Below are 26,418 nucleotides of genomic sequence, written 5' to 3' on the forward strand. Positions count from 1 at the left end.
GTATATAGAAAACTTTATACACATTACAAATCGGGAAAACAGGTAATATAATAATATCAGTGACTCTAAACAACACATATCCATAGCAACAGTGATAACATGAGTAGTGTAAAACAGTGACAGAACACCAACATAAATCATAGACAACAACAATTATTACGAAAAATTAAAAACGTAAAATAAAACTAAAACCAATTTTAGGCAAAAACATAGATAAGATTAGGTTAGGTTAGGTTAGGTTAGGTTAGATTCGATTCGATTCAGTTTTTGTTCCATAGTCCCAAAAAATGAGATGATTCTCGTGGGTGTGGAACATGTCAGAAAGTATGACAAAACAACATAAAACATTTGAATATAATACTTACTACTCTGATCGTTTGTCAGGAGATAGGCGAAAATAAGTTAATACAATGCAGTAAATTGGGACAGCTAATATTTACAGAATTAACACACTGTTATCCACTATTAATAAATTTATCATAAGCAAAATACCTAATCTTGACTATTGTGTCCAAGTGTTGTCAAAACTGAAATCGTAACAGATATTTTTACTTAAGCTGACTTAACAGTCTCTGTTAAGATATTCATCTATGGCGTAGAAGGATTTGCCTATCAAAAAGTCTTTCAAACTCTGTTTAAACCGTGCTTTATCTGAAACCAAGTTTTTAATGGTTGCTGGCAATTTATTAAAAATGTGTGTTCCTGAATATTGGACCCCATTTTGGACCAAGGTAAGTGATTTTAGGCCTTTATGTAGGTTGTTCTTATTCTTAGTATTGATACTGTGTACTGAGCTATTGGTTGGAAATAGAGATGTATTACTTGCAACAAATTTCATTAAGGAATAAATATACTGAGAAGCAGTGGTTAGAATACAAAGTTCCTCAAACAGGTTTCTATGAGATGTTCTTGAATTTACACCACAAATGATTCTTATCACACACTTTTGCACCCTAAAAACTTTTGCTCGGTTTGATGAGTTGCCCCAGAATATGATCCCATACGACATAATAGAATGAAAGTAAGAAAAGTATGCAAATTTTTTTATGTTTATACCACCTACATCTGACATCATTCTCACGGCAAATACAGACTTGTTTAGGTGCTTAAGCAAAGAAACCTGTTGTTGTTGTTGTTGTTGTTGTTGTTGTTGTTGTGGTCTTCAGTCCTGAGACTGGTTTGATGCAGCTCTCCATGCTACTCTATCCTGTGCAAGCTTCTTCATCTCCCAGTACCTACTGCAACAGTCCTTCTGAATCTGCTTAGTGTACTGATCTCTTGGTCTCCCTCCACGATTTTTACCCTCCACGCTGCCCTCCAATGCTAAATTTGTGATCCCTTGATGCCTCAAAACATGTCCTACCAACCGATCCCTTCTTCTAGTCAAGTTGTGCCACAAACTTCTCTTCTCCCCAACCTATAAAAAAATAAAAAAACTGAATTTCACACATCATTTATTTATAATGGTAACTATGTAAACATGTAACATCACTGACCTACTGTCATCCAAATGTCAGAAAAGTAGCATATTTGGAAAACTAGTAACAACTGATATACATCTCCATTCTACACCTGAGAGAAAGTAATAATTCCAAAACAGGCAGGGCATGACAGCAATGATGTTACGTGTAAGGTAAAACACCTAATGATATACCGGGTGATCAAAAAGTCAGTATAAATTTGAAAACTGAATAAATCACGGAATAATGTAGCTAGAGAGGTACAAATTGACACACATGCTTGGAATGACATGGGATTTTATTAGAACCAGAAAAATACAAAAGTTCAAAAAATGTCCGACAGATGGCGCTTCATCTGATCAGAATAGCAATAATTAGCATAACAAAGTAAGACAAAGCAGAGATGATGATGTTCTTTACAGGAAATGCTCAATATGCCCACCATCATTCCTCAACAATAGCTGTAGCCGAGGAATAATGTTGTGAACAGCACTGTGAAGCATGTCGGGAATTATGGTCAGGCATTGGCGTCGGATGTTGTCTTTCAGCATCCCTAGAGATGTCAGTCGATCACGATGCACTTGCGACTTCAGGTAACCCCAAAGCCAATAATCGCACGGACTGAGGTCTGGGGACCTGGGAGGCCAAGCATGACGAAAGTGGCGGCTGAGCACACGATCATCACCAAATGACGCGCGCAAGAGATCTTTCACGTGTCTAGCAATATGGGGTGGTTCTAATAAAACCCCATGTCATTCCAAGCATGTGTGTCAATTTTTACCTCTCTATCTACATTATTCCGTGGTTTATTAAGTTTTCAAATTTATACTGACTTTTTTGATCACCCGGTATTATAAATTTTCAGATCATAGTTACAAAACCATTATATTAAGACCATCGCTTATATATATATTTATAGAGCTCCTGACGATGGCAGTTTGCCGAAATGGGCTCATTGTGAATGAGATAAAATATAAAAAAAACTTGCATAGCAGTGTAACTGGAGATTATTCATAAATAATCATGTCATCAAAAGACATATTTTGCACAACGGGCCCCAAATAACAAAAGATATTGAAGCATTTACGGTATAAGAAATTACTAGAAGCTGGAGCCAAGAAGTTAAAAACAAAGTTTGAAAGAGGATGTATTTTCATAACAAAAATGTTAGAAATACGAGAATTCTACGGTAGAATCTCTAATGGAACAGGTGTGAAATTGTCCAAGGAAAGAAACAAGACAAGCTGTAATAATATTGAAGGAAAATAAACAGCCAATGAAAAGGAATTTAACTTGGCACATGATCCCTATAGCTAGCCACAATGAAAAGTAAGAAGTAGATGATATGTCTAATTGTTGCTTTGATTTAATTTGGAAATTGCTGTAATTTTGCGCAGTTACAATCTTGTGATAAAAGTGTTTGACATGTTGGCACATCGTCTAGTTGTTTAATACATAATAAAAATACCTGTGGGATAAATCTACCACAGACATTGTGCATGTTTGATGGGCAATGATTTTTGGCATTCCATTACTGGTTCAATGTGTATGTTCATTGCACTTGGAATGATATTGCTAGAGTGCTTTAAGGCAGCTGCAGATCAATGAGCACCGTTTAATGCATATTGAAAATGTAAACTTTCTAAAGAAGTTATCAAGCAGCAAATACTATTTGCCCCAAGCCTTTAGATCGAAGTTTTACATTTAGTAGACTGTAAACTGAGGAGTATTTTAATATAAGGTTGGAAAGGAATATTTCAGGCAGGACAGATCTTTATGATCAGTGCTTGTGAGGCGCATGTTTGTAAACTGTTTATGTTTAATAATAAAAAGCCGCTTGCTTGATTGATGCCAGTGGCACTACCTTAAAAAACAATACACACTCTACTGTTGAATGTGCATGGTGAAGTTTACTGTTTACCACTGTGTGTAGTTCATGATTGGTTGTCAAAGCTGAAACATGTTGTTAACATGAAAATGCAGATGAGCATTTAATGTATAATGCAGCAGGATTTAGCAAAAGTCAAACAAACATTCAGAGAAAAATTTTGCGACAGATGTTATCCTAATAGGAAGAAACTTATCAGTGTGGATAGAATTTCTGCAGGAAACTGGGTCATTCAGACAGTGAGAGCTGACCAAATTATTGACAAAGAGTTGTTCACATGGTAGAAATTGGGGTGATAACATTGTATCATGTGAGTGAAGATTAATCAGTAAACATATGCAATGAAATTTACCCTGTGAAGGATGCAGTGCAAAACTTCCTATTGTTTGTTTTATTCACTGACCATTTTTTAAACATTATACTGTTCAAAACTGCCATTTTAACCATATGTGGATGGAGTGGTGGAAATCCATGTGCCACACTTGTCTCATATTACCACCAATGAATCCCCATGAACTTATGGGATGGAATTATTGTACAAGATTCAGTAGTAGGATCTTGACTGCTGACAAAGGTATTGGGACCACATCTCTTATTGGTGATGGTGGTATTTCAACCCAATCCCAATTCCAAAATATATATCTGTGGGCACCTGAACAGTACCCTCATAGTTAGACTAAAAGGGGGAGGCTCTGTGCCAAATCCATTTCCTGTGGAATTTCACGAAGTTGTTTGTTTATGAAACTCCAGTAGACACTGAAGATGAACTGGTTGTTATGATCCTCCCGGTCTTTCTCAATGTGTAATATACAACAGGAGCATGTTTTAAAAGGACAGCAAAATTTTGTCCGCCATTATAATGAATGCATGCATTGAAAGTGGCAGATGTCACTTTGAATAGTTGCTATGAGCTTAAATTTTTTTTCTGAGGTATTGGATTTCTCCAACAGTTTGTATTTTTGATCCTCAATATTTGGGACATCTTGCGTATAAAGTTAATCTGTTTATCTGTTGTACTGTAATAAATTGAAGCGACACTTTTTGCAGATGTTTTATATGATAGCTAACTCACTCAAATGAATTCATTGTCTGAGGATGATAATATTGTTTTTGGAATTAATTCTCCCACTATCTCACATTCGGCAGTATACCATATTTCACTTATTGTAGTTCTGTTTGTGTAACTACTGTTCGTTGCATAGACAAAACTAGATTAAAGGAAAGTGTTTATACAAAAACTACAAGGCCAGTGTGCATTGATGAGCAGTTTAAGGTATTCTCAATTACATCATTGTATTGGTTCTTTTTAGAAGATGAAATTCCTTTCTAACACTTATTGTGGCATTGAGATAGATTACCTATTATAAATTGTGTACCAGAGAACAACCTACAGATGGAAGCAGGAGGTATTTTATTTCCATAAATTACACTTTCCTGATGTTTGTAGGAACCATACGAACTTCCAGATTGCCTTGGAGGCAGCGGACCACGTAAGTCACGGCTGGCATCCACTCCGCTCTTCCATGATTTTGTTTTCTGCTGTGTTGGACCATTCAGTGCTACTGCTGTTGATGACCTTAAGGTAAAATTTTATCATATTTCTTCACATTATCTAATAGTCATACTTTCATCTTGGCAGTGCGATATTGACAGTTATTATCTCCTGAAGAGTAACAACCTGGCTCTAATTGCTGGAGTTTGTTGAAAATTTACCGATGGCACTGCAGCTAGGTAAAATCGAATTAGCTGAAATGGATTAATCATTATCTGTTATACACAAATGGCTGAAAGTCTTGGTCTGTTATTGTTGACTGTAGCTATAATCTCTGCCCTTACTTATACTGTCTCTCTCGTCAGCAAATACCTCTAAAGCCTAGTATTGACAGCATAAAAGATTATACTGAAAATATTCTTTATAATGTAGATATTAATTTTCTTTCTGAAATTCTCAAACTTTTTTTACTTAATGGTAGATATATAACTCTCCATACTTGAGTTCCAGATGGCATTAAGTATATTTTAATAATATACTAAATGATTTATATGAAATTCATTTTAGGACCTAGCATTAGTCGTGCTGATGGTTTTAGGCTAGTGATTGTGTCCTGGTCTGTTATTTTACCTGCATGTAGTAAATGAATTATATTAATTTCTGTTTTAGGACCTAGTGTTAGTTCTGCTGATGATTTTAGGCTTGTGATGATGATGTCCTAATGTACTACTTTACCTCTTCCTTAGTCTCCCTAAACATATTTCACTTTCCAGTGTATATCCTGTACCTTGTTTTGGTAGATAGTCAATTTTTGCATCCAACCTTCAAGTTTTTCCTGTGTGTGTGTGTGTGTGTGTGTGTGTGTGTGTGTGTGTGTGTGTTACTATGGATGTCATACATTCTGCTGCAACATTTGACTCCTCTCATGAACTTCATATATGTAGTTTCAATTTGGCTTTAGTTGACCACCAGCGTATGCGGGTGCCCCCGCACAGAAAAGCTTGAGACTGCCATTTTCCTGTAGAATTTCAGTTGAGTCTTTGTCTGGTAGTTTTCCAGTAGAGTTTCAGTTGAGTCTTTGTCTGGTAGTTTTCCAGTAGTGTTATTCTGGTTATGCCTTACATTCACGAAAAACTAGCAAAATTGTGTAAATGCTCTGCCATATTCAAATATTATGTAGTTGATGTAAGAATAAAATTGCTCTTTCTTCAAGATGCAGACCATCTAAGTATATTTATGATCTGAAAATTATGTGCTCTTAAATACCATTACCTGAGTTTTTCTTTTAGAGGTTTCAAAGATATTTGATTATGCTCTTTTATGCACTAGATTAACTAGGATAAGTGATCACACTCATAAAAATCCATTCTAGGTTACCTGAATTGTAGCTTACAGGTCGTGTTTGACTTTATAATGTCCAAGGTCTTTCTTCTTGGCATCCAAGATCTGTAGAACCCAAGTGTCATTCTAAAAGTTCTGCACACTGTAAGACAGAATTGAAGAAAATAATGTATTTTACATAATACCTTTACATTCCTTCATATAATCTCTATTCTTGCTTATGACAGCTTCCCGATGTTTTGGCAACTTGTGTATTCTGGAAAGCGCCCCTTCATTGTTGAGCTGTCTGATTACTTGGGTCATCTCAATGGACAAGTATCAAAATGTTTTCCATGGAGTTGTTCCTTCAATCTGGGAAACAAATCAAAGTCTGGTGGGTGGCAAAATATTTCCCATTCATATTTGTTGAGTGTTTCTCTCACTGATAGGGCAATTTGCCACCTTGCATTAACGTGCAAAATGAGGATGCCAGCTGCAAGAATGTCAGATCTCCTTCAACAAATTTTTGGGTGCAAAACATTTTGCAAAAACAGCTTGTAGTACACGGCTATTACAGATGTCCTCTGGAACTCTTTATATTTGTAGCTATGACTTCATTTATGTTCTACACAAAGATCGTCATAAGTTTCACCTTTGATTGTTGGTGGCAAAATTTTTTCGGGTGCAGAGAATCAGAACTTTTCCATTGTGGTGACTGAGATATCATTTCTTGCTCAAAATCCCATATCTATGTTTCATCAAATGCAAAACTCCTTTTCAGAAACTATTTGATAATGTTGAAGCATTTCTTCTGTAATTCTTTTGTGACCTGCTTTCTGCATGTCACTCAGATCGCGCAGAACCCATCTGATCACAATTTTTCTCATATTTAATATTTCAGTTACAATTCTGTTAACAGAATTGACAGGCATCCTCGCCTCATATACAATGTCTTCACATGTTTTTCATTGATTGTCTCTCAGAATTTCATTAAAATTAACTGGTAGGTGTAGTCTGTTCCACTTCATGGGTTGTCCTCTGTGCTAACCTGACCTTCACTTACATGAGCAGACCACTGTGTTACTCTGATAAGATCCACTGTTCTATTCCCACACACCACATTGTGATGCAGCCTTGGCCTGCATCACAATATTCTGCCATTCTATCCGTTCCATGGCTTTCCGTCTCCATCCTCTGACACCCAGCTTTTTCATGTCTTCTTCAATTCCGTCCGTCCATCTCTTTCTGGGACATCCCTTCTGTTGTCTGCCTCCAGCCTTGCCATAAAAATATCATCTTACATGTTCAGTCTTCCTCTATTCTGACCATGTGTCCTGCCCATCACAGTCTTCTTATTTTAATGGTAGTGACAATGTCAGGCTCTTCAAAAAGTTGTTCTAATTCTGCATTCATATGGATGCACCAAACTTCTTGATCGTATATTGGGCCGTACATTTTACGCAGAACCTTTCTTTCCCAAATGCTAAGGATCCTTTCCTCATTTGAAGTCATGGTCCATGTCTCGGCACCATACATTACAGCGGGTCTTGTAATTGTTTTGTAAATGAGGATTTTAGATTTTCGTGATAGAAGTGAGCTCCTAAGCATGGGCAGTGTGGAAAAGTAGCATCTGTTGCCTGCTGCTATTCTAGCTTTCACCTCGCTGCTGATGTCATTTGTCTCTGTGATAGTCGATCCGAGGTACTTGAAATCTCTTACCCTTTCAAACTCCTTGTCAGCTATCTTGAGATTTGGTAGGTTTTGCTGGTTGGTCATTGCCATATATTTGGTCTTTTCAACATTGACTACCAGGCCAAGTTCTCTTGCGCCTCTCTCCAGTTGTTGATAGGCATCAGCCAGCACAGCGGTGTTTCGTGCGAGTAATGCCACATCATCTGCGTAGGCAAGGTACTGCAGTGTATGATTAAAAATGGTCCCTCCGCTATTTATCTCTATGTGAGTTAAAACTTTTTCTAGGCAGAGGTTGAATAGCAGTGAGGAGATATTGTCACCCTGTCTCAGTCCCTTCTTCACTTCAACTTCTCTGGAGATTTCGTCCTTTATTTTTACATTTACAGTTGGTTTCACTGAGGGTCATCATAGTAAGTTTAATGAGCTTCTTAGGTATTACTGCCTCTTCCATCACATTCCGCTATATCACTGTTTAGATACTATCATAGGCTTGTTTAAAATCGTTATAAAGCTAATGTATGTTTATTTGATGTTCATAACATTTTTCAAGTAGTATGCGTAATGTGAATATTTGGTCAGTTGTTGACCTATTTCTTCTAAAGCCAGTCTGATAGTCTCTAATTCTCCCTTCCACATAGGAGGTAAGCCTCCTAGTTAGGATCTTGGAGAACACTTTGTTTGTAATATTTAGCAGGGATATTCCTTGGTAATTCTGGCAGGTAAATTTATCTCCTTTTTTGTGTGTTGGGCACATAATAGTCGTTTTCCACTCCATTGGCATGCTCTCCTGCTAGATGTTCACTATTACTTTATGTATTGCTGTCCACAATGCTTCCCCACCATGTTTGAGAAGTTCTGCCTGGATCTGAGCGTCTTCTGGTGTCCTATTATTTTTTAAGGTCTTAATGGCTTGTATCACTTCCTCCAATGTCGGTTCTTGTGTTAAGACCTCTGGTCCATAATAAGTTATTTCCACCAGTTCTTCTTGTTCTAATCCTTCTACTTCTGGCTTTAGTAACTCTTGGAAGTATTCTGCCCATCTGTTGAGTATTTTATTACTCTCCCCTATCAAATCCCTTTCTTTATTTCTACATATATTTGTTCTGGTTTGAAACCCAGCCTTTCCTTCTTTAATCGTTTGGTACATTTCACGTACGTGCTTCTCTTCTCCTAGCTGTTCAATTTCTTCCAATTTTTTCTTTTCTAGTGCTCTTTTCTTCTTTCTGCAAACCCTCTTAGTTACATGGCACTTCTCATTATAATCATTCATATTTGCTCTAGTTCTTCTCTGAAATAATTTCATTCATGCTATGTTATGCTCCTCTGTTCTTCTCATACATTCTTCATGAAATCAATTTGCCTTCCTTTGAGTCCGTACCTGTCCCAAAACCTCCCCAGCTGCCTCGAGGATTGCAGTCTTACATTGCTTCCAAATTATTCTATATGTTCATTTAATGTGTCTGTATCGTTCTTAATCCTCTCTTCTGTTTTTGCCTGATATGCTCTCCGTATTTCTTCTGACTTTAGTTTCTTAATATCAAAACTTTTCTGTTTGTGGGCTTTTTGTTTACTCGGTAGTGAGATCCTTTGCCTGTACTTCATTCTCCCTAGATGATGGTCTGAATTGGTCAGCAGCACGTTGGCTCCTAACATCCATTATGTCTGTTCCGTGCCTCCTGTCAATATGGTCTATCTGATTTCTAGTTTGTCCATCTGGTGACAGCCATGTTTCTTTGTGTATGTTTTTGAGTGGAAACTATGTACTTCTGACAGTCATGTTTTTACTTATAGCAAAATCTTCAACCCTAATTCCATTGTCATTTGATATTTCATGGAGGCTATGTCTTCCTATAGCTGGCTGATAAGCCTCTTTTCCTATTTTTATTGAAGTCTCCTATTAAGATCTTAACATCATGTTTAAGAGCCTGATCATACAACTGCTCAACTTTGCTATAAAACTCATCATTCTGTTGTTCATCTGCCTCCTCTGTGGGTGCATGTAGATTTATAATTGTTATGTTGAAAGATGTTCCCCTTAATCTTAAAATGGACATCCATTCATTGATTGGTTCGAAGCGCATTACAGCATGTTTCAGTCCTTTAACGACCACAAAACCTGTACCAAAGGTATTTGTCCTCCTGCCACTATAGAAATTGTGAAATTTGCTGAGTCTATTACGTTACCTCCCTTCCACCTAATTTCCTGGAGAGTCAATAGTTATATACTGTAGCTGTGTACTTGCATTAGCAGCTGCAGTAGGGCTCCAGCTTGGTATAAGCTCCGCAGATCCCACGTTCCTATGTACATATCTCTTATCCTTTTTTTGTTTGCAGGGGTCATCATCAAAATATCTGTCTGGCTTATTGTTAGCATTCGTTTTCTGCATTCTTGAGTTCAAGAAAAGTGAGTTGTGAATTGCAGTGTAGTGGGCATTTCGTACCAAATTTGGTATTCAACCACCAAATCCCAAAATCATTAGCTGTTGGCTTAAGCAATTTAAACAGACTGGGACTGTGTGCAAAGGAAAAAGCACAGGCCGATCGCGTGTGTCAGCGGATGATCTCCAATAGATTCAAGAAAGTTTTGTGCCCAGTCCCAGTAAGTCTACCAATAGAGCCAGTCGAGAACTTGGAATACCCAAACCAAATGTATGGAAAGTTCTGAGACGGCGTTTGCTGTACTAGCCCTACCGATTACAACTTGTGCAGGCTCTCAACCCCAATGACAAAGAGAGGTGTCTCGCATTTTGTGGTTGTGTGCTAGCAAAGATGGAGGATGACGCATTTCTATAGCGTGTAATTTTTAGCAATGAAGCAATGTTCCACCTTAGTGGAAAAGTCAGCAAACACAATGTTCACATATGGGATTTGGAAAATCCACCATTGCAACATGAAAGAGACCCAACGAAGATCAACCTGTTCTGTTCCGTATTTGAAGGTTTATGGACCACTTTTCTTTGCAGAAGGAACTGTAATGGAAATCACATACCTGGAATGTTGCAACAATGGCTATTCCCTCAAGTTATGGAAGATTCCCAGGACTTCATTTTCCAGCCCCATTGGCACCGTGATGTATGAAGCTTTTGGAATGACTCCCTTCCTCAGTGCTGGATCGGTCACAGAGGACTAGAGGACCTGGCTCTGCACTTCTGGCTACCGAGATCTCCTGATCTCACACCCTGTGACTATTTCTTATGGGGGTATGTGAAGGAAGCCGTTTACGTGCTGCCTCTACCAACCTCTCTGAATGATCTGCAGAACTGGATCACTGCTGCCATGCACTCAGTAACAGTAGATATGCTTTTGCATGTGTGGGACAACTTTGGCTACCGCATTGATGTTTGCCGTACAGCCAACAGTGGCCACATTAGACATTTATAACACTTATCATTATTAAATAATTATTTAAAACTAATTAATTACAAATTATTGAATTTATTAAATTGATATCAAACATTATGAAAAAGCGTTTGAAACTTCCTCTTTTCATTGGTATAAAACTTGTTCATTTTAGATTTGTACTTGAATAAATACGAAGTTTTGAAAATGGGTCCATCATTTACACTTTGATGTTTTATTTATCAAGACATGAAGAGGTTGTAATTGTGAAGTAAGTCCTCCCTATCTCAATTTCTCTTTCAGAATTTTTCAAATGACTAATAAACTGATCTAGCACAAGAAGAGAATTCATCTTCAGTAAAGCACTTTTCCTTCTCTCCCATGTTTTGTTAATCCATAATTTCATACTAACCTCATCCGTCCAACCCTTGTCATGAACATGAACACCACCACCTGACTGCATTTCAGAAGGTTTTGGCATTGTTTTGCACTCGAAAATGATCATTGCATTAAGTATCGTATCCTCAGCACAACATGAATGGACAACAGTGTAGTGCATTTTTTCATGTTCACTTGTTTGTATAGGCCAGTGGCCTTGCCACAGTGGTAACACTGGTTCCCGTCAGATCACCGAAGTTAAGCGCAGTCGGGCTGGGCTAGCACTTGGATGGGTGACCATCCGGTCTGCCCAGTGCTGTTGGCAAGCAGTGTGCACTCAGACCTTGTGAGGCAAACTGAGGAGCTACTTGATTGAGAAGTAGCGGCTCCGGTCTCGTAAACTGATGTATGGCTGGGAGAGCGGTGTGCTGACCACATGGCCCTCCATATCAGCATCCAGTGACGCCTGTGGGCTGAGGATGACACGGCGGCCAGTTGGTATAGTTGGGTCTTCGTGGCCTGTGTGGATGGAGTTACTTGTTTGTATAATTACATTTTCAGCACCTTTCATGGGAACAGTACTGTTTTTCGGCACATCAGATGTCGGAGGAGTTTCACATATATTCGCTGGAGGAGTTTCACATATATTCGCTATTTGGCTTAGTTCCACACTGATTTTCTTTCTCTTTATCATCTTGTGGCATTTTCCGAGATATTTTGGTTTTGTTTCGCTTGTTAAGTGCTTGATGCTTCATAAACCTGTAGCACTAACAAGCTCTACCCTTAAAGTCTATTAAGTTCCACTTAAGCACTAGCCTACGAGTGTCTATTTGAATCATTTTTGTAGTAATTCCAAAACCATTTTGACAATGTCCTTGAATACATTTCAATACACTATCTTCTAGTTTTGGCCATTTTGTATTCAGTGCTCTATTTGCACATTTAGTCTTCCTCACTTTTTTCAGTTCTTCTTTACTAGCCTGTCAGTCGTGAATGGTTTTTTTCTGTTGGTGGTGGGCCGAAATGCTGATCTGTTTCCTTGTTCTTCTGCATTGATAATACTATCAATTTATTGCCCTTGTCATATGAATACCTGTTATTTTTTTCCATTACAAAACCAGCTACTAACAAAAATATTGTACTGTTACCGATAACACAAATCACTTTCAGTTCAAGTTCACTGGCATCGTAGATTACAATGACGCATCATAGGCTAGACAGTGTTTTGTGTTTGTGATGGCGGGACAGGAGAAGGACAGTGATAGCAAGCTTGCAAATCCCAGTAACTCATGTTCATCGCGTTGGTGCACTTTTGTTGCCAGTTGAATCCAATGTTCCCAGATAGAGGCAGGTTTTCTGCAGCATCAAATATATTGCCATTTTTAAGACTGGTGAGAATTTTAAACAAACTCTTGAAATTTCTGTATTAATTTTGAGTATTAAGATGCTCATGAATTTTGGGAGCAACTTTTTGAAGAAAGAAATGCGTGTCATAGTCTGTAAAATACGGTGCCTTAGACATGACTTGAGATGTGTCATAGTATGTTTTCAGTACTACTAACACTTTACCATTTTCAGTACTACTAACACTGTACCAAACACTTTCGTCTCGTACCATTGCATTATGCTCAAATTATTCCTGTATCAGGTAAGTAAGCCAACCAGCCTGTTTTTTACTTGTTGTTGACAACACTTTTAATATCATTCATTTTCCAAATGCATGATATTTGTTCAGTTGCAAATGATGTTCAAAATAGCTCTTGTCCCGCGCGCCACGGAGTTTGAATCCGCGCCAGACGTCATGGACGTCGAAGAACCCTACACCATCGCGCTGTAAGCTGTGGCGGCATGCACCTCCTGGCCCGCTTTTAGTGTGAGGGCACCACAGTGGAACACGTGGTTCCAGCGGCCAATAGCAGCACCTCCGATAGCATACTTAAGCGCCTGCCTCTCGCTCAACCAGCCAGTCTAATCTCGCGTACATCTGTGGACAGATCGCCTCGCGCTAGACAGCTTACTTACTTTCTTGTTCTGTGTACGAGTGGACATGTTTGTTAGGTTTCCTTGTCTTGTTGTTGTTTGTTCTGTCCTTCATTGGTCATGTCCGTCCTCTCCCATTGTGTTGTTGTTCACTGGTCTCTCCGTGGGTCCCGCCTCGCTTGCTGTCATTTCAACCCCACGACCGTCCCGTTCGCAGTTACAGCAATAGCGACAATTTCTAAGCCATGAGGATAACATATCATTCCAGTTTGTGTCGACAGAATAAGAGTTGGCTCATAATGGTAATTTACTACTTGCAGGAGTTGCTGTCATTGACTGGTGCATTAGTGGTAGAGAGCCCTCATCAAATGAAGACCCGGCCTCAGTCACGGCACGTCATCTTGGCTGAGGAAGACCCAGCAAGAGAAGACTTCTTTGCAGGTGAGCGGAATACTTTTTACATTTTGTAGAGATCCTGTCCTGTTTTTATTTGTCAAATTGTTGAAACACAAGGTGCAGTTGAGGCAATATTGTCCCTCTTTTTGCTCAAACAATTTACAATCAGCTAATTGCAGATACTAGAGAGGGGTTTAAGGGCATTATGGCAGCAAATTCATCATTAAAAAAAATACAGGGTATTCACATACTAAGCTATTGCTGATGAGGTCAATATACATTGTTTAATAGATTAATGTAGTGGTGGTCATCTTACATTTACAGATGATGCCTTTCACTGTTGAGGTCACATGCAGCTTTATTTTGAGGAATTTGGAAGGCTAGGGCTGGACAAATGATGCTCACATTTGAATAGGCTCAAATTTTTCCTGTTCACTAGGGCGCTCAATATAGTATAGATCTTGCTTGAATAGTCAGTTGACATTTGACTCGTGCAGTGCTAGTGCAATGACAAACTGTGAACTAGCCACTACAACAGTCTACTGCTCTGCTTAAAATTTGGCAAAGTGTGAAGCACAGGAGAAAACAACATTAAATTCCATTGTCTTACAAACTCTGGTTTGTAGAGTAATTGAAGAGGTTTGCAATAAAAGTTCTCATACATGTATGGGTACCATAGACAAATATTTATGCTGCTTTTTAAGTGAAGGTAACATTTGTAGGTGAAAATGTAGTCCATCAAGAAAAAATTACTTGATTCTGAGAGACTGTAATGGTTTACCACATAGTTTACAAATGAGAAATTCAATCACTGTTCACATCTTAGAACATTGGGTAAAAACATTCTGAGTTTTTAATTGGCTGTGGTAGCACAGGATGGTGACACTCAGGTGAAACAAGAGAAAAAAATCCAGAATTAAATGTCAAACAAACTAAGTAAATTATATTAAACTGACTGTAATTGTTATTGTGAGAATAAATTACAGTGCTAAGACCCATCATGGAGGTAGTACCAACAGACATCACTAGATTGTGGGCTGAGCGAAAGTTTCAGAACTGGACTAAATCATGATTGCGGAATTTCATTTATGTATTAGTTGCTGGTGTTACATATGACCTGCAGCATAGAAGATATTGCAGTCTGTGTTTCACAGTTGTTCAGGCACAGCACTATGGAAGGAGTGGAGGGGGAACAGTCACACCAGCTTGGCTGAGAACTAAGATGAATATGGTTTGGGGAGTGGAGAGCGAGCAGCAAATTTCATAATGGTGCCAACTATGGGAATCTATACTGCACACTTAGGCTTTTGTGGGCATCTAACACCTTTAAACTGCAGTTTGTCTGAATCCATTTGTAGTCTGAACGGAATTGACTTCAAAATTGGACAAATTCTCAACAATGGTGTACATTTCAGCAGAAGACTGTAGAAGTCTAGATAGTGGCCAGTGTGTACTTATCTGTTTCTTGGAGCAAAGTAATCAGTGCTCACTGGGAAGTATAATGGGGCTGAAAGGAAATGTGTCAGCTGGTGCAGCCGATGCAGCAGCAGCGGCGACGGCGGTCAGACGATATGTATGGAAACAAGAGACATAGTAACATTCTCCCATAAGTATAGAAGCAACAGTCTCAGAAACAGCAAATCAAGAAACAATCAAATAATTGTGACAAATAAGATATAATTTTCACATCTGTGCCTTTAGGTTAATGGTAATGATGATGATTAAAAATAATAATATTGCAAATGAAAGGCTTAGTAAAAATGTAGCGAAGATAAAAATTAATGTAAACCATTTCTTTTTGTTTATTTTATTTCTTCTCGTGTTATTAAGATGCAGACAATCAATAAGGGGCATAAGTTGTAGGTATCATGTTAACTTTTTAAGCGGCTACTTTGTCAATAAAACAGTTAGTAATTTTGATTAGTCAGAATATGCTAAAAATAAATTTTTCTCAAGGAACCTCTTAAAGAAGGTGGAAGGGTCGTCTTATTCTTGGATAAATACTGTAATGGCCTGTGACCATGGAGCACATGAACTGCCAGTTGTTGACATTGGTAGCCAAAACCACAAATACATGTACAAATTCCAGTTCTTGATAACATTGTGATATCGAGAAACTAATTTGACAGTGAACTTTGGAGCCACATTGACACAATAGTTGCTGTGTCCTGTAATCTGTATGGGGCTGTCATCCATATTCGTAGTTGCATCTGCAAACAAAACCCTTGTGTGTTCAAGGCCATCTTCCTGGTTGCTCTTCTGCATGCTTCTTATCCTGCTTTTGTGCATTCTTCAGGAACTGTACCTCAGAAGAAAATAAAGAAACTGTGTGACCTCAACTTCAAATATTTGAGGTCTGTTCTGCATGTAAAGAAAATGGGTAATTGAGAAATTATCTATTAAGGAGGACAAAATTTCCAGTGTTTAATCAGACATGTTGGAATGCCACCTTAATGTGGTCCAAATGCAAAATGATCACCCACTGAGAAAGATGTTCTGTGACGATGTACAGAATTGTAGAGAGAATGTTGGAAAAGAAAGGCTTCACTTTAAGGACAAAGTCAAGTATAACATGAAACATTATAGGGCCATTCTATGCCATGTGCTCCAATTTCAGAAAAAGTGCCCACTTGACCATCACGGATTTTGCTGAAATTTTGTGTGAACATTTGCACGTGTTACCAGCGAACACTGGCAAAGTTTTACTTTCGCCAATTTAATACTTGCAGAGCTATAGTCATTTGTTTGACTCAATAGTGCAGCTATGAGTTTTTGGCAACTTTGAGACATAATATCCCTAGCAATATTTTCTTGAAAGAAACAAAACTAGGCCATCTTGTACAACTTTTTGCGCTCTCTTAAGTGAAATTTATACATAAAAAAAGATTTCCTGGGCATTTTTCATGTGGATAATTTCAAGCAAGATTGGCCAAAAAAAAAAAATAGATGCCTGGAAAGAAATATGTAGTTCAGCTTTTTATTTCTCCAGAAGTAATTATGTGATAAACCTGAAACTTTGCACATAATAACTTACCAATACAAGATCATGGACTGTAAAATTTCATTCTCGTATTTCTTTCCAATAGTTTGCAAATTGAGGGAAAAGGTGACAATTTTTCCAAAAATGACAAAAAAGGACTATTTTGGCCCATATTTACCAAAGAAGTGTCTTCTACAAACTCTTTTGAACTGTTTTCATTAGAAAGACACTTTTCTAAACACCTAAAAAACTATATTTGGTTTTGCATTGCTAGCCTTAAAAAATGACGACAAGATTCAGCAAAGTCAGCTGAAAAAGTAGATGTTTGAAAAAATTTGAATTTAAGTTTTTTGTGTATCTGAAGGTAACAGCATGATAAACCTAAACTTTGAATATATAAACCTGTCAGTACAAGGTCTTAGAATATAAAATTTCATTCTGCTATTGCTGTTCAATAGTTTTACAAGTTGAGGGCAAAGATGACTTTTTTTCTAAAAATGCAAAAATGGCCATTTTCAGCCCTTTTTTTTAAAAAAAAATAGTTGTCTTCTTCAAACTCCTCTAGACCACCTAAAATGAGCCCTAAAAAAATAACGAGAACGTGGAGGTGCATTGAAGATTGGCCCATATTCCATGGATACTGAAATTAAATCCAATGTCTTTTATTATGTTCTACAATCAGTGACAGATGATAATAAAAATCCTAACGACTATAAAATGAGCTTGAGTCAGAAAAACTGCAAATATGTAGTCCTCTTATTATTTTAAAAACCATCTCTACAGCATTCAGCTCTACGAGGGTCTTTTCGTAAAAAATGAAATTGAATAAGGAATCCTTATGGGTATTCCATAAGACTGCTGAAGTCCCAGGCGAAGACTACCTCATTATCACTGGTGACATGAATGTACATGGCAGACAAAGAAAAGAAGATCCTGACGCTCACAGGGGACATTGATATGTAGAGAAGAACGATGATGGCCAGCAAATCCTGGATTGTGCAGAAACTCATGAGCTGGTTGTCACAAACATTTGTTTAGGAAAGCATGGAACTCATCTAATCACGTACTGTAGTGGATCAAATGCAACTTGGATTGACTTTGTCCTAGTAAGAGGTTGTAACCTGAAAGGTGTGTTAGACTTGAAAGTCGTTCCATATGAAAACTCGCAGTGTAATACCAACCGGTCGTCTGTAAGCTCAGAATAAACCCACCAAGATCTGGGTGCTCTGGTAGAAGTGGACCATCAAGAATCAATGGTGGCACTTCAAGGAGAAGGGGACTGACATTATGACAGAAATTACAGTGCCCCCAATGGCCACAGTCGAAGATAGCTGGACTAAATTGAAGATCTCTGTTCATGAAGCTGCACACTCTATTCTCGGAACAATGAAACCAGGATGACGAAGGATCAGCAAAGACAGGTGGCTTTGCAGTGACAGTGTTAAGGATGCTGTATGCAAGAACAGAAAATTGCACCACATGTTTCTTGCAGGCAGAACACTATCCTATTGGAATGCCTACAAACAAGCCCTTAGAAAGGTGCAGAACATCATTGCAGTCACAAAAGTAGACAAGTATTCAAATCTCTATGTGCAACTAGACACATACAAAGGGGAACAGGAGTTTTATTGACTAGTCAAATTGAAACTTCGGAAAACAGAAGACATCCAACACTTTTATTGCATCAGTGACAGAATGGGTAAGCTGCTGAACAACCGGAAGAAAGCAGGGACACAATGGTAGAGCTACTTTGAGAGAATTTCATCTGAGGATCTTCTCTATCCATCAGTACCAGCCATGTCAGCAGTTGAAGGACCAGTCAAGGAAATTAATATTGCTGAAATCAAGGGTGCTGTGAAGGAGATGAAGAAGCCATGCTTAGTGTTCTAATTACTGCCTGACCAGATTTCTGAGCCACATGATGAAGATCCTTGAACACGTTCTCTACAGATGATTCATGAGATAGCTCAGATCACAAGGAAGCAAGCCAGATTTGTGAAAAATTGTGGTACAACAGGTGCAATCCATGCTGCACTGGTTGAAAAATACCATGAAAAGAAGAAGCCACTGCACCTTGTTTTTCTAGCCCATGAAAAGGCTTTTGATCGGGTACCACTTGATCTAATCTGGTCAGAACTTTTGAGACCATGATGGCATTCCAGAGTACCTCATTAACTGGCTACGACTTCTGTGTGTAGAACCAAAGAGCTATGTACAAGCGGCTGCAGAAGCTTCAAATGACATTCACATCACAGTAGGAGTCCACCAAGGCTTGGCCATAGCATCACTGCTGTTTATTCTTGTGATCGACACTGTCACATCATAGCTGCACATGTCACTACCAAAGACATTTTTCTGTGCTGACGATGTCATGTTGACTGTGAAGAACAAGATCGATCTCCAGCACCAAACACAAGTGTGGAATGACTGACTTATGTGATATGGCCTGTGGCTCAACAAATAGAAAACTGAGTATGTGGCATCAGATCCGCAAGAAGTTTGGCCATCGACATTGACAGAAAAGATTTATCAAGAGTGTAAATATCTAAGTATATCGGTTCTACAATCTCTAGTGATGGCGAAGTTACAGACGAGGTCAGTGCAAGGACACAGGCAGCCTGGGTGAAGTGGTGAACAACAACAGACATCACCAATGATTGTTGGATTATGGAACATCTGAAGTCAAAGAGGTAGAACAGTGATTGGAGGTGATGGAGACTAAGATGCTTAGATAAAGAGGTCATATTACTCAGCAGGATCACATTTCAAAGACACTATCAGGAAATATTTGGGAGTTGTACTGACTCAGAAGAAAATGCAAGAAAGTCGCCTGTGCTGGTTTGGCATGTTATGTGCACAGAGGACAATACCATTGCAAAGGCAGCATACACAGTGGAAGTCATTGGGAAGAGATCCAAGGAACGACCTAGACATTGATGGGCTGACACTCTTTGCAACAACCTGAAAAGTGTAATTTTTTAGGATCTATCTTGTCAAAATTTCTTCCCAAACAGTGCCATCAGTGATATCATCTAGCCAGCAGTATAGTTTTCCATATGACATTCTACATCAAAGTAATGAAACCTGTAAAAAAATTGAAGTAGCTTGAAGTAAGCAGCTTGGACTTGTTGTGTTACCTTTTATTATCTTCTCCTCATTAGCTATTGAAACAACCTCGCTTTGTAATGTAATTTTAATTTTCACCCAAAGGCACATTCAACACATCGCCGAAAAATACACGTCTTTCATATCAAGACAAGAGAGAGAGAGAGAGTCATCCATTTGTTCTTAAAAAACAAAAACCTACGCAAAAGTAAAAAAAAAGAACAAAATTATTTATAAAATTGGTCGCTGGCGCAGCGCTCTTCTGCGTGCGCGATCGTAAATTATAACTTTGCGGAAGTCAAAGTACCATTACAATGCCTCCTCTACTGACACGCTCCGCAAGCGAGCGTGGCAGTATAGAAAATTTACATAGATACATATATATATGAGAAAATAAGAAATTTACATATTACAAAAAATATTTCTGAGCACAATGCTCTTTGCATATCAGTCTTTGTATACAGTCTTTTTGGTGTGTATCTTCTTTAGGAGTCGTAACATTAATGTCTTTGAATTGCAGCGTATTATCGTTGCTTAGCACAGCGTTTGAATTCAGTTCACATGATTCGTGTTTACAATGGAATTAATTCGAACAATAAATGTTTCTATTTTATTGCTCCAATGTCTTTAAATGTAGTATCGGATTCTGAGTGTGTGTGTACTGCCTGGATCTCTTGCGTGTGACTTGAAGAAAATCCAAAGTTTGTTCAATGTGTCAACACGAAATTGTGATCTCCAGCAGTCGAATTTTGGTGGCGTCTACCGGGGTATAAATGGTCAATGAGGGCACAGGAAACACCTCACTGCCTACGACAGGTGATGAGCTTGTCTGTTTACACCAACCTGAAGACCTGCCAGCTTCCACTACACCATACACTTCAAAGCATATTGACACTACGTAAATATTGCTTGACCAGTGTTCCATCACGTTGGTTTCTTCTTTGCATTTTCAGTTCCATTTATATGAATCATGTGCTACATGCACAAGTCCTTTGCAGCTCATTAACACCTCCTTAAAATACATTTCTTGATACAGTAAGTACATAAATATACAAATATTTACAATTAATCATTACATGAGATAGTTACATTGTTGTCATATAGTACATATACAGAATTAAATGAAAAATATAGTCAATTTTTTACGTTACATTCAATATCATTGTGCTGACATGTTAATTACATTACATTCAGATTTGCGTTACACTTGCAACATTTGAAGATAATTGTGGCAACTCGCTAGAATATTCAACTTAAAATTCATCTTGCCTCCTGGAATAAAATTTACACATATTTCAAGCCTCAAGACAGCCCTCTGTAGGAGGATAGGTTCATGGGATGATTGCTAACTACTTCATAAATACTAGTAAAGTCATCTCCTACAGTGGACTACACAAAATAAAATATGATAGATAAAATACATGTTAACTTAATGTAATGTAAATGTTCCTCAAACTGTTGCCTCATCAGGAAAGAGGGAAGGAGAGGGAAAGACGAAAGGATGTGGGTTTTAAGGGAGAGGGTAAGGAGTCATTCCAATCCCGGGTGCGGAAAGACTTACCTTAAGGGGAAAAAAGGACAGGTATACACTCGCACACACACACATATCCATCCACACATTACAGACACAAGCAGACATATTGAAATATGTCTGCTTGTGTCTGTATGTGTGGATGGATATGTGTGTGTGTGCGAGTGTATACCTGTCCTTTTTTCCCCCTAAGGTAAGTCTTTCCGCTCCCGGGATTGGAATGACTCCTTACCCTCTCCCTTAAAACCCACATCCTTTCGTCTTTCCCTCTCCTTCCCTCTTTCCTGATGAGGCAACAGTTTGTTGCGAAAGCTTGAATTTTGTGTGTATATTTGTGTTTGTTTGTGTGTCTATCGACCTGCCAGCGCTTTTGTTTGGTAAGTCTCATCATCTTTCTTTTTAGATATATTTTTTCCACGTGGAATGTTTCCCTCTGTTATATTCATAATCACATATGTCATATTTAACTCAGTATAGCAGGATATGGGGCAATTTTCAATGCACCATCACCTTCTCACCGAGTTTTAGGTCGTTATTTGTGTGCATTGCAAAACCAAATCTAGTTTTTTTAAGTCATTTTGAATATGTCCTTTCTAATGAAACTGGTTTAAAAGAGTTTTGCAAAAGACACTTTTTTTGTAAAAGTTGGTAAAAAATAGCCATTTTTGCATTTTAGAAGTATTATCAACTTTGCCTTCAATTTGTAAACTATTGGAAAGCAATAGGAAAACGAAAAATGGCTTCAAATGGCTCTGAGCACTTTTAATGGCTCTGAGCACTATGGGACTTAACATCTATGGTCATCAGTCAGGAAAATGAAATTTAATATTCTAAGACCTTGTATTACTAAGTGGAAGTTTCTGGTTTATCAAGCAGTTTCTTCTGGAGATATAAAAGCTAAACTACGCTCCCTTCTCCAAGTGCCTAACTTTGCTTCTACTCATCGTTTTTTAGGATTCTATTTGCTTGCATTGCAAAAAAGATTGATCTGGTATCCACACATGTCACCTGTATCAGTTGGTGGTTTCTGGGTGTGAATTTTCTATAGGTGCTGCTTCTTAAAGTGTATGGACATTATAGTTCGCATCATGTTGGAAGGCGGACCTATTTTCAGCCGTCCTGCAAATCCCCCACCAGCCAATAAGATTCATTCTCTTTCCAAGTGGCCAGCAATGAGGTACAAACTAGTCTGTGATAATCTCTCTCCCACATGCTGCGTTGTTGCTGTATTTTGTGACAATGCAGTTTCGTTCTGTGAATGAATTTTTCATTCAAATGTCGATGTTACTTTCTGGTGGAAGTATAGCTGCGAATGTGTATATGTAAACGTTTTAGTCTGACTTCCAAATGAAAATGTCATGCGATGGCAATAAACTTGAAGTTCCTCATAAGCAACTATAATTAAATTGTGTGCCTATGGAGTATCGTCTTAGTTGTGCAACTAGATTCGTTATTTCCTGTCAGAAAGATCACTGTTTGTTGTAATTGACGGAAAATCATAGAGTTAAACAGAAGTGATTTCTGGCATTTTCAAGGAAGTGTTGTAGGTACTCCTCTGTTCTTGATGTAATAAACGATTTAGGAGACAATCTGACCACCCCTCTTAGACTGTTTGTAGATGATGCTGTGATTTACCATCTTATGAAGCCATCAGAGATTAAAGCAAATTAGAAAACTACTTAGACAAGATATCTGTACGATGAGGAAAGTGGCAATTGACTCTATATAATGAAAAGTCTGAAGTCATCCACATGAGTATAAAAGAAATCTGCTAAATTCATTTTACAGGATAAAACACATGATTCTAAAGGCTGCAAATTCAACTAAATACTTGCTGCTGCTGTGGTCTTCAGTCCTGAGACTGGTTTGATGCAGCTCTCCATGCTACTCTATCCTGTGCAAGCTTCTTCATCTCCCAGTATCTACTGCAACCTACATCCTTCTGAATCTGCTTAGTGTATTCATCTCTTGGTCTCCCTCTACGATTTTTACCCTCCACACTGCCCTCCAATACTAAATTGGTGATCCCTTGATGCCTCAGAACATGTCCTACCTACCGATCCCTTCTTCTGGTCAAGTTGTGCCACAAACTTCTCTTCTCCCCAATCCTATTCAATACTTCCTCATTAGTTATGTGATCTACCCACCTTATCTTCAGCATTCTTCTGTAGCACCACATTTCGAAAGCTTCTATTCTCTTCTTGTCCATACTAGTTATCGTCCATGTTTCACTTCCATACATGGCTACACTCAATACAAATACTTTCAGAAACGACTTCCTGACACTTAAATCTATACTCGATGTTAACAAATTTCTCTTCTTCAGAAACGATTTCCTTGCCATTGCCAGTCTACATTTTATATCCTCTCTACTTCGACCATCATCAGTTATTTTACTCCCTAAATAGCAAAACTCCTTTACTAGTTTAAGTGTCTCATTTCCTAATCTAATTCCCTCAGCATCACCCGACTTAATTCGACTACATTCCATTATCCTCGTTTTGCTTTTGTTGATGTTCATCTTATATCCTCCTTTCAAGACACTGTCAATTCCGTTCAACTGCTCTTGCAAGTCCTTTGCTGTCTCTGACAGAATTACAATGTCATCGGCGAACCTCAAAGTTTTTACTTCTTCTCCATGAATTTTAATACCTACTCCGAATTTTTCTTTTGTTTCCTTTACTGCTTGCTCAATATACAGATTGAATAACATCGGGGAGAGGCTACAACCCTGTCTCACTCCCTTCCCAACCACTGCTTCCCTTTCATGCCCCTCGACTCTTATAACTGCCATCTGGTTTCTGTACAAATTGTAAATAGCCTTTCGTTCCCTGTATTTTACCCCTGCCACCTTTAGAATTTGAAAGAGAGTATTCCAGTTAACGTTGTCAAAAGCTTTCTCTAAGTCTACAAATGCTAGAAACGTAGGTTTGCCTTTTCTTAATCTTTCTTCTAAGATAAGTCGTAAGGTTAGTATTGCCTCACGTGTTCCAACATTTCTACGGAATCCAAACTGATCTTCCCCGAGGTCCGATTCTACCAGTTTTTCCATTCGTCTGTAAAGAATTCGCGTTAGTATTTTGCAGCTGTGACTTATTAAACTGATAGTTCGGTAATTTTCACATCTGTCAACACCTGCTTTCTTTGGGATTGGAATTATTATATTCTTCTTGAAGTCTGAGGGTATTTCACCTGTCTCATACATCTTGCTCACCAGATGGTAGAGTTTTGTCAGGACTGGCTCTCCCAAGGCCGTCAGTAGTTCCAATGGAATGTTGTCTACTCCGGGGGCCTTGTTTCGACTCAGGTCTTTCAGTGCTCTGTCAAACTCTTCACGCAGTATCGTATCTCCCATTTCATCTTCATCTACATCCTCTTCCATTTCCATAATATTGTCCTCAAGTACATCGCCCTTGTATAAACCCTCTATATACTCCTTCCACCTTTCTGCCTTCCCTTCTTTGCTTAGAACTGGGTTGCCATCTGAGCTCTTGATATTCATACAAGTGGTTCTCTGTTCTCCAAAGGTCTCTTTAATTTTCCTGTAGGCAGTATCTATCTTACCCCTAGTGAGACAAGCCTCTACATCCTTACATTTGTCCTCTAGCCATCCCTGCTTAGCCATTTTGCACTTCCTGTCGATCTCATTTTTGAGACGTTTGTATTCCTGTTTGCCTGCTTCATTTACTGCATTTTTATATTTTCTCCTTTCATCAATTAAATTCAATATTTCTTCTGTTACCCAAGGATTTCTATTAGCCCTCGTCTTTTTACCTACTTGATCGTCTGCTGCTTTCACTACTTCATCCCTCAGAGCTACCCATTCTTCTTCTACTGTATTTCTTTCCCCCATTCCTGTCAATTGTTCCCTTATGCTCTCCCTGAAACTCTCTACAACCTCTCGTTCTTTCAGTTTATCCAGGTCCCATCTCCTGGTTCCTAAATCTCTGTCTTACCATTATATAATCTATCTGATACCTTTTAGTATCTCCAGGAATCTTCCAGGTATACAACCTTCTTTTATGATTCTTGAACCAAGTGTTAGCTATGATTAAGTTATGCTCTGTGCAAAATTCTACAAGGCGCCTTCCTCTTTCATTTCTTCCCCCCAATCCATATTCACCTACTATGTTTCCTTCTCTCCCTTTTCCTACTGACGAATTCCAGTCACCCATGACTATTAAATTTTCGTCTCCCTTCACTATCTGAATAAATTTCATCAATTTCTTCATCATCTGCAGAGCTAGTTGGCATATAAACTTGTACTGCTGTAGTAGGCATGGGCTTTGTGTCTATCTTGGCCACAATAATGCGTTCACTATGCTGTTTGTAGTAGCTAACCCGCTCTCCTATTTTTTTATTCATTATTAAACCTACTCCTGCATTACCTCTATTTGATTTTGTATTTATAACCCTGTAATCACCTGACCAGAAGTCTTGTTCCTCCTGCCACCGAACTTCACTAATTCCCACTATATCTAACTTTAACCTATCCATTTCCCTTTTTAAATTTTCTAACCTACCTGCCCGATTAAGGGATCTGACATTCCACGCTCCGATCCGTAGAACGCCAGTTTTCTTCCTCCTGATAACGACGTCCTCTTGAGTAGTCCCCTCCCGGAGATCTGAATGGGGGACTATTTTACCTCCGGAATATTTTACCCAAGAGGACGCCATCATCATTTAATCATACAGTAAAGCTGCATGTCCTCGGGAAAAATTACGGCTGTAGTTTCCCCTTGCTTTCAGCCATTCGCAGTACCAGCACAGCAAGGCCGTTTTGGTTAATGTTACAAGGCCAGATCAGTCAATCATCCAGACTGTTGCCCCTGCAACTATTGAAAAGGCTGCTACCCC

At 38.5% G+C, this 26,418-nt stretch overlaps 1 protein-coding gene and 1 pseudogene across 2 annotated transcripts in view; both read left to right on the plus strand.

The window, feature by feature from the left end:
- The window catches only part of LOC126251406 (breast cancer type 1 susceptibility protein homolog), a 284,502-nt gene that overhangs the window by 224,930 nt on the left and 33,154 nt on the right, over positions 1-26,418 (plus strand). For both annotated transcript variants that reach the window (XM_049951814.1, XM_049951815.1), the window contains 2 exons: positions 4,796-4,930; positions 13,870-13,990. In XM_049951814.1, coding sequence (XP_049807771.1) covers positions 4,796-4,930; positions 13,870-13,990 — 256 coding nt within the window. The remainder of the gene's footprint in view (positions 1-4,795; positions 4,931-13,869; positions 13,991-26,418) is intronic.
- LOC126254013 (5S ribosomal RNA) lies at positions 11,777-11,894 on the plus strand (annotated as a pseudogene).

The sequence above is a fragment of the Schistocerca nitens genome, chromosome 4, assembly GCF_023898315.1.
Source record: "Schistocerca nitens isolate TAMUIC-IGC-003100 chromosome 4, iqSchNite1.1, whole genome shotgun sequence".
NCBI lineage: Eukaryota > Metazoa > Arthropoda > Insecta > Orthoptera > Acrididae > Schistocerca > Schistocerca nitens.